This window comes from Danio rerio, chromosome 13 (assembly GCF_052040795.2).
Source record: "Danio rerio strain M-AB ecotype USA chromosome 13, GRCz13ab, whole genome shotgun sequence".
In the NCBI taxonomy this organism is placed as follows: domain Eukaryota; kingdom Metazoa; phylum Chordata; class Actinopteri; order Cypriniformes; family Danionidae; genus Danio; species Danio rerio.
Window position 1 is genome coordinate 45,960,001 of NC_141033.1, and position 14,135 is coordinate 45,974,135.

Below are 14,135 nucleotides of genomic sequence, written 5' to 3' on the forward strand. Positions count from 1 at the left end.
GATTATAGTTATATGATAATTTTCCTTAAAAAAGCCATCTCTAAGTGAGTGAGTGATTAAATGTTAAACGTGATGAGTTTTCAACAATACTAAATTGAAACTTTATTTTTTTTATATGGTTTAATAGTTTTTTGTTATTAAAATTGAAAAATTGAAGTTCCTGTTTCGAAACTTACAGATAAATGGCTAATTTTTATGTCGTCAATATGTTCATTGCTAAGGTAAATAAACACTTTTAGCAATTTTTTTCGAGTCTTTTCATTATTTTGTTTTTCCTGTAAATTATTTAATAAATACCATACCGTGCCATTCATATCGAGGTATTATCGTACTGTGAAATTCTGATACCGTTACATCCCTAGTGAATAATACATCTACACTATGAAAATGATATGATCAATTAGTCATGACAACATGTGTTTTAGTTCATTGTAACTTATTAAACTAACATAATCATGTTCTAACTTAATTTCATAAGTAACGCAAGCTGTTTTAAGTCAGTTTGAGTTCAATAGACTGATAAGGTTAATTTAATTCAGCTTAAATTTTAAGGTAACCAGGATTTTTTTATAGTGTAGGTAGCCTTCTAAAATCATTGAGATAAAGACATCTCAGCAGACAAAGACTGTATTCAGACAAGCACTGGTCCCTTGTGTAAATATGTGCTACTTTTATAGAAAGTTTTAAAGGTGCTTTTCATAGCCTGACAGCTCCTGGTCACTGTCTGCTTTCATTGTACAGAAACACAGATGCTTGGCCTCTCTTCACCACAGAGAAAACTGACACTTACTCACTCATAGTGTGTCTCCTGCAGTTTTTCACCTCGTTCCTCTGTCTGACTTTTACCTCAGCGACCTCGTGTGATCAGGAGCAGCTGTCGGCACAGGAAGAAGCAAGACAGCATAAAAACGAAGCGGTTTTTGTGCCTGACTGCGCCAGTGGTGGCCTTTATAAACCCGTCCAGTGCCATCCCTCCACTGGGTACTGCTGGTGTGTCCTGGTGGACACTGGGCGGCCCATACCCGGCACATCCACAAGGTAATGGACATTTCTCTAAAGTTCTGGATGTACTCTGGCAAGTGTTTTATTTTTACATTTTTAACAATTTTAAATAAAACATTAAATGAAGATTTACTTTAGAATATATATATATGTATACAGTTGAAGTCAGAATTATTAGCCCCACTGAAATATTAGCGCCCCTGTTTATTTTTTTCACCAATTTCTGTTTAATGGAGGGAAGATTGTTTTTAGCATATTTCTAAGCATAATAGTTTTAAAAACTTATTTCTAATAACGGATTTATTTTGTCTTTGACATGATGACAGTAAATAATATTTTACTTGATATTTTTCAAGACACTTCTATACAGCTTAAAGTGACATTTATAGGCTTAACTAGGTTAATAAGGTAAACTAGGCAGGTTAGGGTAATTAGGCAAGTTATTGTATAACGATGGTTTGTTCTGTAGATTATCGGGAAAAAAATTAGCTTAAAGGGGCTTATAATTTTGTCCCAAAAATGGTTTTAAAAAATTATCAACTGCTTTTATTCTAGCCGAAGTAAAACAAATAAAACTTTCTCCAGAAGAAAAAATATTATCAGACATACTGTGAAAATTTCCTTGCTCTGTTAAAAATCATTTGGGAAATATTTAAAAAACAAAATAAAATCAAAAGGGGGATAATAATTCTGACTTCAACTGTATATATATATATACAGTGTCTGTCTGTCCGTCTGTCTGTCTGTCTGTCCATCAATCTGCAGTATCCATTCATAGATCCATCCATCCATCCATTCATCCATCCATAGTATCTATCCATCCGTCCATATGAAAATTACATTATCCATCCATCAATTTACAGTATCCATGCATCTACAGTTTCTGTCTATTTATCTGTCTGTCTGTCCGTAAATCTACAGAATCCATCCATCAATCTACAGTATCCATCCATCCATCCATCCTGTCTGTCTGTCAGTCTGTCAATAAATCTACAGTATCCATCCATAGTATCTGACAGATGTTTAGACCCCCATAAATAATTATGTTATAATGTTATATTGCAGCCATTTGCTAAAATCAGGGTTTTTTTTTCTCTCATTTATGTACACACAGCACCACATGTTGACGGAAAAACACAAAACTGACGACATTGTTTCAGATTTATCAAAAGAAAAACCTGAAATATGACATGGTCCTAAGTTTCCATATCCTTTGCTCAGTATTTAGTAGAAGCGCCATTTTGATCTAATACAGCCATGAGTGTTTTGGGAAACACACCTAGATTTAGGGATTCTCTGCCAGTCCACCTTGTAAATGCTCTCCAGTTCTGTCGGGTTGGATGGTAAACGTTGGTGGTCCATCCATTTTTAGGTCCCTCCATAGATGCTCAATTGGGTTTAGGTCAGGGCTCTTTCTGGGCTATTCAAGAACAGTCACAGATGTGTTGTAAAGTCACTCCTTTGTTATTTAAGCTGTGTATATATATTAGGAAAACAATAGTATGATTTTTTTACATATGTAAATTTGTATTAACTTGATTTTATATGCCAACTGGCAGATATTTCATAAAAACATGATAATAATTTATTTGATGCAACTAAAACACTGCAAAAATAAGAGTTCTTACTTGGTCATTTTGTGTTGTTTTCCATTACAATCATTTACTAAAGTAAAAAAAAAAATCTAACACAATTTAGACTTTATGTACTATATATGAGCATAAGTTATTATGCAAGATAGAGAGTTTATCTTTAAAAAATAAGAAAATATTTGATATTTGTTCTTGATTTAAGTATAAACCTTTATACAGTGTAAGTCAGAATTATTAGCCCCTTTTTTTCTTTTTTAAATATTTCCCAAATGGTGTTTAACAGAGCAAGGAAATATTCACTGTATGTCTGATAATATGTTTTCTTCTGGAGAAAGTCTTATTTGTTTTATTTCAGCTAGAAAAAAAAACATTTTAAGGTCAAAATTATTAGCCTCTTTAAGCAATGTATTTTCTTGATTGTCTACGGAACAAACCATCATTATACAATAACTTGCCTATTTACCCTAACCTGTTAACCTAATTAACCTATTTAAGCCTTTAAATGTCACTTTAAGCTGTATAGAAGTGTCTTGAAAAATATCTAGTCAAATATTATGTACTGTCATCATGGCAAAGATAAAATAAATCAGTTATTAGAGATGAGCTATTAAAACTATTATGTTTAGAAATGAGTTGTAAAAAATCTTCTCTCCATTAAACAGAATTTGGGGAAAAAAATAAACAGGGAGGCTAATAATTCAGGGGTCTAATAATTCTGACTTCATCTCTATTTTCAGAATAAAGTAAAGGTCCTGTATCCTTAAGTTTTTAATTTTAAATTTATAAGGAAAAACAAAAGTATATTAATTATAGAATCAAATGTTACACAATTTGTACTTTATGTACTATTTATAATATATTAAGATGTAAATCATATTTAAAATGTAATACAATTAAATGGGTTTAACCTTAAAAAATAATAAAATATCTGCCAAAGATATTTGTCCTTGATATAAGTATAAACTTACACTCCAAAAGTCTTGTTATCGATCTCAGTTTTAAGAGCAGAAAATAATAACCTGACATGTAGTTGATCATTTGGAAAATCATCTGTTGAACTGCATCCCAATCATCTCAAATACTGCAGAGGACCTATTGGAACCCGCATGGATTCTCATAGAAATCAGTCAAGTTTGGTCAAGGAAAAATCATAGTTTGGGCTTGCATTCAGCATAAATTGAATTGAATTCATGGGGGTGTGCGAGAGATCTGCAGAATGGATGGCAACATCAACAGCCTGAGGTATCAAGACTTGTGCTGCCCATTACATTACAAACCACAGGAGAGGGCAAATTCTTCAGCAGGATAGCACTCCTTACCCTTCATCCTCCACATCAAAGTTCCTGAAAGCAAAGAAGGTCAAGGTGCTCCAGGATTGGCCTGCCCAGTCAACAGAAACGAACATTATTGAGCATGTCTGGTGTAAGATGGAGGAGGCATTGAAGATGAATTTAAAGAATCTTGATGAACTCTGGGAGTCCTGCAAGACTTTCTTTGCCATTCCAGATGACTTTATTAATAAGTCATTTGAGTCATTGCAGAGATGTATGGATGCAGTCCTCCAAGCTCATGAAGTCATACACAATATTCATTCTTTTTCCACTGCACAATGACTTTATATTTTATATTGCATATAATTTCTGTTAAGTATCAAGACTTTTGTCTAAGCAAATTCAGACCTTACTGTCCTAATTAAATAATTAAAAATCAAGGCATGATCATATTTTATTTTGGCAAAATAAGCATAATCTAAGGTTTTTTGTCTTTCATATAAGCCACTTATGATACCAAATGATCAACTAGAAGTCAAGTTATCATTTGTTGTCCCTAAAACTTAGACAGATGAAAGGACTTTTGTCAGGTAGTGTATATATCTTGTCAAAATCTTGTATTCTTATTTAAGTTGATCATTTTCACATATTTTGCAGTCCATTTTTTTCAGCTTTAACAACATGTTACTTAAAAAAAATAGCTCTGGCGCCTGAAAGAAACAAATCCGTCATTATTTACTTGCCAAAATACAACTTAAGCAGTTTGTCCCTATTGAAAGGAAAAACCCACCACTTGGCTTTTAAAATGGTAAGTGCCAGTCGACCTGCTCTTACAGTACATCTAATATACACCCGGGGCAGGTCTCATTATTCACCTCACTATAGGGTACAAAACTGAGCTCAGGAGTCTCTCGGGGGCCAAATCCCATTCAGCCTCTTTTAACATTTCCAGAGCAGCTTTCTGTCCCGCAGTCAAATGAGAAAAGCATCTCATCATATTATCAAACAATTTCAACCCAATGCTTATCTGTGAAACCAGCTCAAATCTGATTAAGAATCCTGGCAGAGCAGCAAAACAACAAAATGGATTGTGTTTGCCAAGGGTCAGCGGCACTCTCTGCATTCAGGGGCACAGTTAATAAGCTTTATTGAGCAATGCTGTGGATTTCTGACCATCGGCGAATGTGGTGTTGAATTAACAAAGCCTTAGGCATTGTGCCAGACAGCGCATTAGAGCATGCACAGAAAGTGCTGCCTTCCCATCAGCCTCCTTTCTCTTGTTCTTTGCAATTTGGGCAAGTCGTCTGGCACTGATTGCAGCTAATTTACCCTCCTAAAGGGCTCATGAATGTTTCTTCACGTTTTCTTTTTGTCCGCTCACTTCCTTCCTCAGGTTTGGGCATCTGTGAACTGTCCTTCTGGGCACCGTGTGTTCTCTATGGAAAGATAAAGGGATCAAATAGTCTTTAAAAGTGGCATAGTCATTTAGATGCGCTGAATGATGATATAGGTCAACAAGCAATATATAATTATCTCTAAATGATGTTAAAATAATAATGAAAATTCTTTATTCACTTTTGACTTGAAGTTTTCATGAAAACATAACACAAAATGGTGTACATCATGTATATATGTTTACAAAAGTATCTCAGAGTTATTACATGATAACAGCTAGAACATGCACCAAAACTCTAGCAAACAACACAGCCATTATAGAGCATCCAGACTAATGAAATAAGAAACAAATTAAATTGACATGTATGACAAACGGGCAGACAGACAGACAGACACTATGGATGGATCAATGGAAGGATGGATGGATGGATGGATAGTATAGATTTTCGAACGGAAAGATAGATAGATAGATAGATAGATTCTATGGATGAATGGATGGATAACTGTAGATTTACGGACAGACTGATGGACGGACGGACAGACAGACAGATACTATGGATGGATACTGTAGATTTATGGACAGACAGACAGACAGACAGACAGGATGGAAGGATGGATGGATGGATGGATGGATACTGTAGATTGATGGATGGATACTGTAGATTTACGGACAGACAGACAGATAAATAAACAGAAACTGTAGATGCATGGATACTGTAGATTGATGGATGGATAATGTAGATTTTCATATGGACGGACGGATAGATACTATGGATGGATGGATGGATGGATCTATGAATGGATACTGCAGATTGACGGACAGACAGACAGACAGACAGACAGACAGACAGACAGACAGACAGACAGACAGAAAGACAGATAGACAGATAGATAGATAGATAGATAGATAGATAGATAGATAGATAGATAGATAGATAGATAGATAGATAGATAGATAGATAGATAGATAGATACTATGAATGGATGAATGAAAGGATGGAAGGATGGATGGATGGATGGATGGATACTGTAGATTGATGGATGGATACTGTAGATTTACGGACAGACAGACAGATAAATAAACAGAAACTGTAGATGCATGGATACTGTAGATTGATGGATGGATAATGTAGATTTTCATATGGACGGACGGATAGATACTATGGATGGATGGATGGATGGATCTATGAATGGATACTGCAGATTGACGGACAGACAGACAGACAGACAGACAGACAGACAGACAGACAGACAGACAGAAAGACAGATAGACAGATAGACAGATAGATAGATAGATAGATAGATAGATAGATAGATAGATAGATAGATAGATAGATAGATAGATAGATAGATAGATAGATAGATACTATGAATGGATGAATGAAAGGATGGATGGATGGATGGATGGATGGATGGATGGATGGATGGATGGATGGATGGATGGATGGATGGATGGATGGATGGATGGATGGATGCTGTATATTTAAGGATGGATACTGTAGATTTACGGACGGACGGACAGACAGACAGACAGACAGATAGATAAATAGATAGATAGAAAAATGGATGGATGGATGGATGGATGAATGGATGAAAGGATGGATGGATGGATAGATAGACAGAAACTGTAGATACATAGATAATGTAGATGATGGATGGATGGATACTTAACCATCAACCATAATAGATGGTTGGATGGAGGGATGGATACTGTGAATGGATGGATGGATGGATCTTACTTTATCTCTTCACTAACTCATTGTTTTTAGACTTTATTTTACTTTAAAAAATATTAGATATAGTTAATCTAAAAATGAAGCGTCTGCCAGCATTTACTCTTTGAGGGTTTTTTTTTTCTTTTCTTTTTTTTCTGTTGAACACACAAGAAGATATTTCTTAAACGTTGAACGCCTGTGACAAATACTTTGGAAGGGAATAGTTACAGGTTCCAAACATTCTTCAAAATATCAGACTATCCCTTTAGCTTTTTTTCCCAGCATTGGTGGAATGTTTGAGCTGTTTGACTCATCTTTGTGTAAACAATAATGCTTTGTATTCACTGTCATTCCTCCTTTACTATTTTTTCTCTCTGACTGTGTAGACATGAACAACCAAAATGTGATGGAAACGCCAGAGCTCATCCAAACAAACCCAAGGACCATTACAGGAGCCGACACCTGCAGGGTGAGCTTAACTGTGTACTTCTGGCATGGGGAAATATTGTGCAAGCTTTGCAACAAGAGTGAAACTTTACAGACACTTTATAGAAACAAAGCTACAGTATTAAACAGCTTCACTAGTAAAAGGGATCTCCAGTAAACAAAACATTTATTATGCCTTTTTGAAAAGCTTTTGTAATGTAGCTTGTACAGTCTGAAATAAATACAGTCATTTGCATTTCCTACACAAACACATGTAGGTTTGTAAAATATTTGCACAATGCAGCTATGGTCTTCAAGGGCTGCCAACAAGAAATGTTTACTTTGAGCCTCAAACACACTAGTGCCCTGAATTTTTTATTATTATTATTTTTTACAAAAAAAATTACACATTTTTTAAGGAAAGTGGTTGCAAACAATTTATATGAGCTAAATTTAAACAAACAATTTAAGTTGAACATTACAACATTTAATTTGTGTGTTTAAATTTACCCCAAATAAATTGTTTGCAACCACTTACCTTAAAAAAATTGTAAATGCAATGAATAATTTTTTTCATTGAGGTGTCTGGGACCTGAGAGAGTTTAGTTTGTGTAACTAATATGTCGCGAACATGCTGCTTTTGAACTGTGAAAGTAAATCCACTTCTAAAGGGTAATGAACTTGGGTTTGAATTGATACGATAAAACAAAAACTGAACTCTTTACACATATGAATGCATCATCAGATGCAGAAATTCTGGTTTCCAACACATGCTGTAAGCAGTCGACCAATCACTACAGTCTCGGACATGAACTTGCCAATCAGAGTAGAACAGACTCTTGGGAAGGCAGAGTTTAGAAAGACAAGATCCTTTTCAGACACTGGTTAAAAATAACACCCGTGTACATTTCTGGAGATCACAAATTATGACGTCGCTGACGGCTTCTGTGTTTTTTCGCGCTACTATCTGACCGGTTACCTCCATGTGGACGGCTTTTCCGCTGTTACCAGTTTACTCAGTAGCTCGCCATGTATGTCGGCAGACTTGAGACACAGAGAGGAGTTCACTGCAACAACAGGGTTCGAGTCTGGTAAAAACAAGTTTCCAGAAAGCAGGTAAAACTAAAACAAAAGGCAAAAAATAAAAAATAAACAAGTAAATAACAGGGTGAGAATGTGGTAGGATCTGAAAACATGGTAAAAGTCAGGGGAGGGCTTTTCTTTTTCTGGATTGAAAACACTGTCGGTTGGGTTTAGGGAAATTGGTGATCGGGTCAATTGGTGTTTTTAAACACTGTTAGTTGGGATTAGGGGAGGGAGTGGGCGGGGGTTATCTGTCGGTCAGTCAGATAGTCGACAGCGGCCTCTAGTGGATTTACGCAAGAACAGAAGGTGTGACTGGCACTCGCAAGAGAAATGTGAGATTTGAAAAAAACGTACACAGTGGCCTCAGCGGTTGACAAATGGTTTATGTGTTTCCTTAATTTGTTTTATAAAGTTAATCAGGTTTCAGCTTTTTTTGTCATAAAAGTTATTTTTTAGTTATACTTTTAAAAAAAATGTTTAGTTATAAGGTTAACCTTATATTTTTAGTCAATCTGACGTAAGTTTAGATGACTACAACTAAATTAAAAAATGTTAGGAATCAAGAACTTTTTATAGGGTGTTAAAAAAAGAGCAGCAGTCATGATAAAATTTGTGTTTATTTTGACTTCGGATGGATTTAAAACGATCATATAGAAAATTCTAAAAAAAAAAAAAAAAAAAACATTCAAAATAGAATAAGGGGCACTTTAAGGTCTGTTAGAACGAGAAGTTGCTGAGACTTTTATTTCAGTATGTTGATGCACTTCAAATTTAAGCAAAATATTGTGTAGGGGGTGGGGCTTTTTTTTGCGCATCATTTCCTCATAGCAATCTAATGGTTAGAGGGGCGTGGCTAAGAATATTAACAACAAACTGATGTCAACAGCCACAGCTATATCACGCTGTAGCCCAAGACCGATTACTCACTGAAGTTAAGCAGGGCTGAGCCTGGTCAGTACCTGGATGAAAGGCCATATGGGAAAACTAGGTTACTGTTGGAAGTGGAGTTGGTGAGACCAGCAGAGGGCGCTCTTTGTGACTCTTTGTGGTCATTTAATCCACTTCTCGTAAAGGTGTCCTAGCCAAATTCTCTCTGTAGGCCCTTACCTATCATGGCCTCCCAATCCACCGAACTGGCTCTATCACTGTCTCTCCACTCAAGTGGATGCTGCACACTGGTGGTGGTGTGGAGAGACCCCCCTCATGACCGTGAAGCGCTTAGGGTGTATGTCCATAAATATAAATACACACATCACATTACATTACATTACAATAGAGAAGGACTGCAACTCCAAATGCGGAAGAAAATGGTAGGACTTTGATTGAAGGGTTACACTTTACAATAAGGTTCATTAGTTAATGTTAATTAGTGCATTTACTAACATGAACAAACAATGAACAACACATTTACTACTGTATTTGTTCATGTCAGTTAACGTTAGTTAATGAAAATAGAGTAATTCATTGTTAGTTCATGTTAACTCATGGTGCATTAACTAATGTTAACCAGCATGGACTTGGATGTTAATAATGCATTAGTAAATGTTCAATTATGATTAATAAATGCTGTACATGTGATGTTCATGATTAGTTCATGTTAGTAAATGCATTAACTAATGAACCTTATTGTAAAGTGTTACCGATTGAAGATTACCTTAACCTTTTTTAGAATGAACTAGCACAGGTTAATTGTTCACCTATACGACTAACAATGTGCGCTAGCAAAATAAACAGTCAATCTTGATTTCAATCAAACAATGAATACGTTCTGTGACTGCAGCACCTACTTGTTTGAATCATTATGCTAATTTGTTATTTGACATCAACTAATCAGAGCGAAACGCAAACAAAGTCAACTGAACGAAAAGTGTTAGCACTTTTCAATAAGATTGTATAAGTTAATGTTAGCTAACACATTTGCAAACATGAACGAACAATGAACGATACATTTATTACAGTAATTGTTCAGGTTAGTTCATGAAAATAAAGTCATTAATTTTCAGTTCGTGAACTCATGGTGCATTAACTAATGTTAGCAAGCATGAATTTAGATGTCAATAATGCATTAGTGAATGTTGAACTATGATTTATGAGTGTTATTCCATGTTAATATATACACTACCAAATGAAGCATTCTTGTAAAGTGTGACCCGACAAGTCAATATAAAGAACAAAGATGTCTGTTTTGGCACGTGAGCTCAAGTATGCACAGGTATGTGTGTGTGTGTGTGCGTCATCTACAGTCTAAAACCGTCTCCAGGTTTCCCACGACCCTTGGGTCTGCATAGACGACAGATGTTAACAGATCATCTCACTGAGGAAAGGGGAGGTTGCAAAGATAGATTACAATAGATAGCACGAGTCTAGGAGGATGACAAGGAGGGATGAGTGTGGGGGAGTGGCTGTGATGAAGAGCAGAGGAAGAAGGAGTGGAGGGCAAAGGTAAAAAAACTGCAAAAAGGAAATGAGGGACTTATTGAAGCTGCCGATTAGACTAAAGTGAGCAGCTGATTAATGTGGATTGGGTGATATATTGATCTTTTACATCCTGTATTTTGTATTTTTGATGATGATATACATTGAAGTCAAAATTATTAGACCCCCTCGTAATTTTTCCCTAATTTCTGTTTAACAGAAATAAGTTTTTTTTTCCAACACATTTCTAATCATAATAGTTTTAATAACGTCTCTCTAATAACGAATTTATTTTATCTCTGTCATGATGACAGTAAATAATATTTGACTGGATATTTTTAGGACACTTCTGTACAGCTTAAAGTGACATTAACTAGGTTAATTAGGTTAACTAGGCAGGTTAGGGTAATTAGGCAAGTTATTGTATAAAGATGGTTTGTTCTGTAGACTATAGAAAAATATATAGCTCAAAGGGGCTAATAATTTTGATTTTAAAATGATCAATAAAAAATTTAAAACTGATTTTATTATAGTCGAAATAAAACAATTAAGACTTTCTCCAGAAGAAAAAATATTATCGGACATACTGTGAAAATTTCCTTTCACTGTTAAACATCATTTGGGTAATATTTAAAAAAGAAAAAGAAATTCAAAAAGGGGACTAATAATTCTGACTTAAACTGTACATATACACTGTAAAAAATACTTCAGTCAAAAAATGATTACTGCTGCTTGTTCAAACTACCTGTTTAAAATGAGTTGAAACAACACAATTCTTGTAATTTCTTTGGCCAATGTATTTGTTTCATGTTCAGTCCACTTAAATTTGTAATAAAAAAAAAAATTCACTTAAGCATTTTGTATTGGGACAACACAAAGGAATTATGCTCGTTCAATTACCTGGTTAGGGAATTTGTAGTTCCCAGCATGCTTAAAGTAAGATTGAATTAAGAGAGGGAAATGTTGACAAGAAAAGAAAGAGACGTTTAAAGTTAATACACTGAAAAAAATGTTGTCTGCAGAACTGTTGCAAACAATTTATTTGTGTTGAATTTAAACAAACAAATTCAATTTAATAACGTTCAACCTAATTTATTTGTTTAATTTCAGCCCATATAAATTGTTTACAAACACTTAACGTTAAAAAAAAAATTGAGTAAATCCAAGGAATCATCTGTGAATATTTTTTTTCAGTGTATAAAAGACTTGTTAGAGTTTAATCTTCACTTTAGTTTGAAGATTTAGAAGAGTAAATGCTTTGAGTTTTGAGTCTACCGCCTTGCAGAAGCATCCATGCTTTGAGTATGTAGAAATACAGGTTGTTGCTTTGCTCAGTGAGCAATAACTGTCCTAAAATGAGATCTGAGATCAGTCTCAATCAAATGTATAACTTATGAAATATGCTTAAAATGACTCTTTTAGTTCATTTAGGATAACTTCAAATAAAAAAAAAGACTTTGAAATGATATTATCAGGACTTTGAGTTTAGGTTCAATAAAAATACAAATGTATTTAAACTTTTGAAAATACTTTTGCATTTATAAATTCTCAATTGCATAAACAAGTTTGTTGGATGGAAATCCTGCCCTCAATTATATTTAATTCATCCAATGAGTTTTTTTTTTTTTTTTTTGAGAGTGGGTTCCACACAATACCTTATGTTGTCCCAACCAAATTGATTATTATTATTGATTAACCTAAGTTAATAGTTTTTACAAATGGATAAGTGGACTGAACATAACACATTTAAGTTGTCGCAACAAAACTTGTTGTCAACTCATTTTAACCAAGTAGTTTGAACAAGCAGCAAAGGTCATTTTTTGAGTGTACTATTGTTCAGAAGTTTGTGAATTATTATTATTTATTAAAATAAATAATAGTTTATTCTGAAACATTTGTCAAACGCGATCAGTAATAAGGAAGATATTATTAATGATTTCAATATAACGTTGTTGTTTTTTTTTTTTCAATTTTCTAAGGGTTTCCACAATAATATGATAATGGTGTTTCTTAAGCAGCAAATCAGCTTGAATGATTTCTGTAATATAAAGTGATACTAAAGACTGAAGTAATGATGCTGAAAAATTCTCATTTGGAACTCAAAAATAAATACATTCTTTTTAAAATAGTATTAAAATAGCATGAATTTAAATTAACATTAGCAATAACATTTCATACATTTAAATCATAAATAACATTTTAAATACACATTTAAATTCAAATATGGTTATTATATTTCACAGTATTATTATTTTATTTAAAGTTTTAGTTAAATGCAGCCTTGGTGAGGGCTATAAAAAAAAAAAAACGTATGAACCACATACTTTTGAAGTGTAGTAGTAAACTGAACACACATCAAGTTGATAAAAATGAATGTATTAATGTTAATATGAATATTAATCTTAAATAAATGTAATCACAAAATGCATTTTATTAAATACACTGTAAAATGAATAAACATCAAAAAGCTTTTTTTATCGTATGAACCCATCGAAACCCAACCAAATTAATACCCATCAAGTTAATATAAATAAAGATATTCATTAATATGAATATTAATCTTACAGAAATATTATTACAAAATGCATTCTATTAAATACACTGTAAAACGAATAACCATCCAAAAATCTCCTTTTAATAGTATGAACCACAGATTCAATTGTTTTATTAAAATGAACACACATGAAGTTAATATTAATGAACGTGTTAATTATTATTAATATGAATGAATCCTAATAATGAATAATGAATCCTAATAATGAATGAATCCTGAATAAATGTAATTACAAAATGTGTTTTATTAAATACACTGTAAAACGAATAAACATCAAAAAGCTTTTTTTAAATCGTATGAACTTTTGAAGGGTGCTATTAAAATTACTACTCATCAAGTTAATATTAATGAACGTATTAATTAATATTTTAATATGACTATCAATCCTAAATAAAATAAAGAATATTACAAAATGCATATTATTAAATACGTTATACAACAAATAAACATCAACAAGCTTTTTTTGATATGAACCACAAACTTTCGAAGATTATAAAATTAAGACAAAGTTAAAATTAATTAACTTATTAATTAATATCAATATGAATATCAACCTTAAATAACATTAAGAATATTACAAAATGCTAATTATTAAATAAAACAAATAAACATCATATAGTTTTTTTAATAGTATGAACCACAAACATTTGAAGGAGATTGTAAAATTAAGACATTAAGT

General features: G+C 33.3%; 2 protein-coding genes and 1 long non-coding RNA gene across 6 annotated transcripts in view; 1 reads left to right on the forward strand and 2 right to left on the reverse strand.

Moving 5' to 3' along the window:
* Positions 1-874, reverse strand: part of LOC141377058 (uncharacterized) — a 43,637-nt gene extending 42,763 nt beyond the window's left edge. The window contains exon 1 of the long non-coding RNA XR_015506350.1: positions 772-874. This is a non-coding gene — a long non-coding RNA (uncharacterized LOC141377058). The remainder of the gene's footprint in view (positions 1-771) is intronic.
* The window catches only part of smoc2 (SPARC related modular calcium binding 2), an 89,360-nt gene that overhangs the window by 62,801 nt on the left and 12,424 nt on the right, over positions 1-14,135 (forward strand). For all 3 annotated transcript variants that reach the window (XM_087279717.1, XM_087279718.1, XM_087279719.1), the window contains 2 exons: positions 852-1,038; positions 7,362-7,444. In XM_087279717.1, the coding sequence (XP_087135843.1) occupies positions 852-1,038; positions 7,362-7,444 (270 nt within the window). The remainder of the gene's footprint in view (positions 1-851; positions 1,039-7,361; positions 7,445-14,135) is intronic.
* Positions 4,307-14,135, reverse strand: part of LOC147834292 (uncharacterized) — a 49,138-nt gene continuing 39,309 nt past the window's right edge. The window contains exons 7-8 of one of the 2 annotated variants that reach the window (XM_087279736.1): positions 8,381-8,468; positions 4,307-5,301 (exon numbers count right to left, since the gene is read on the reverse strand). The gene's annotated coding sequence lies outside the window, so the exon portion shown is untranslated. Of the gene's footprint in view, positions 5,302-7,130; positions 8,490-14,135 lie in introns of those variants that run through there. The other variant, XM_087279737.1, reaches the window with a different exon arrangement.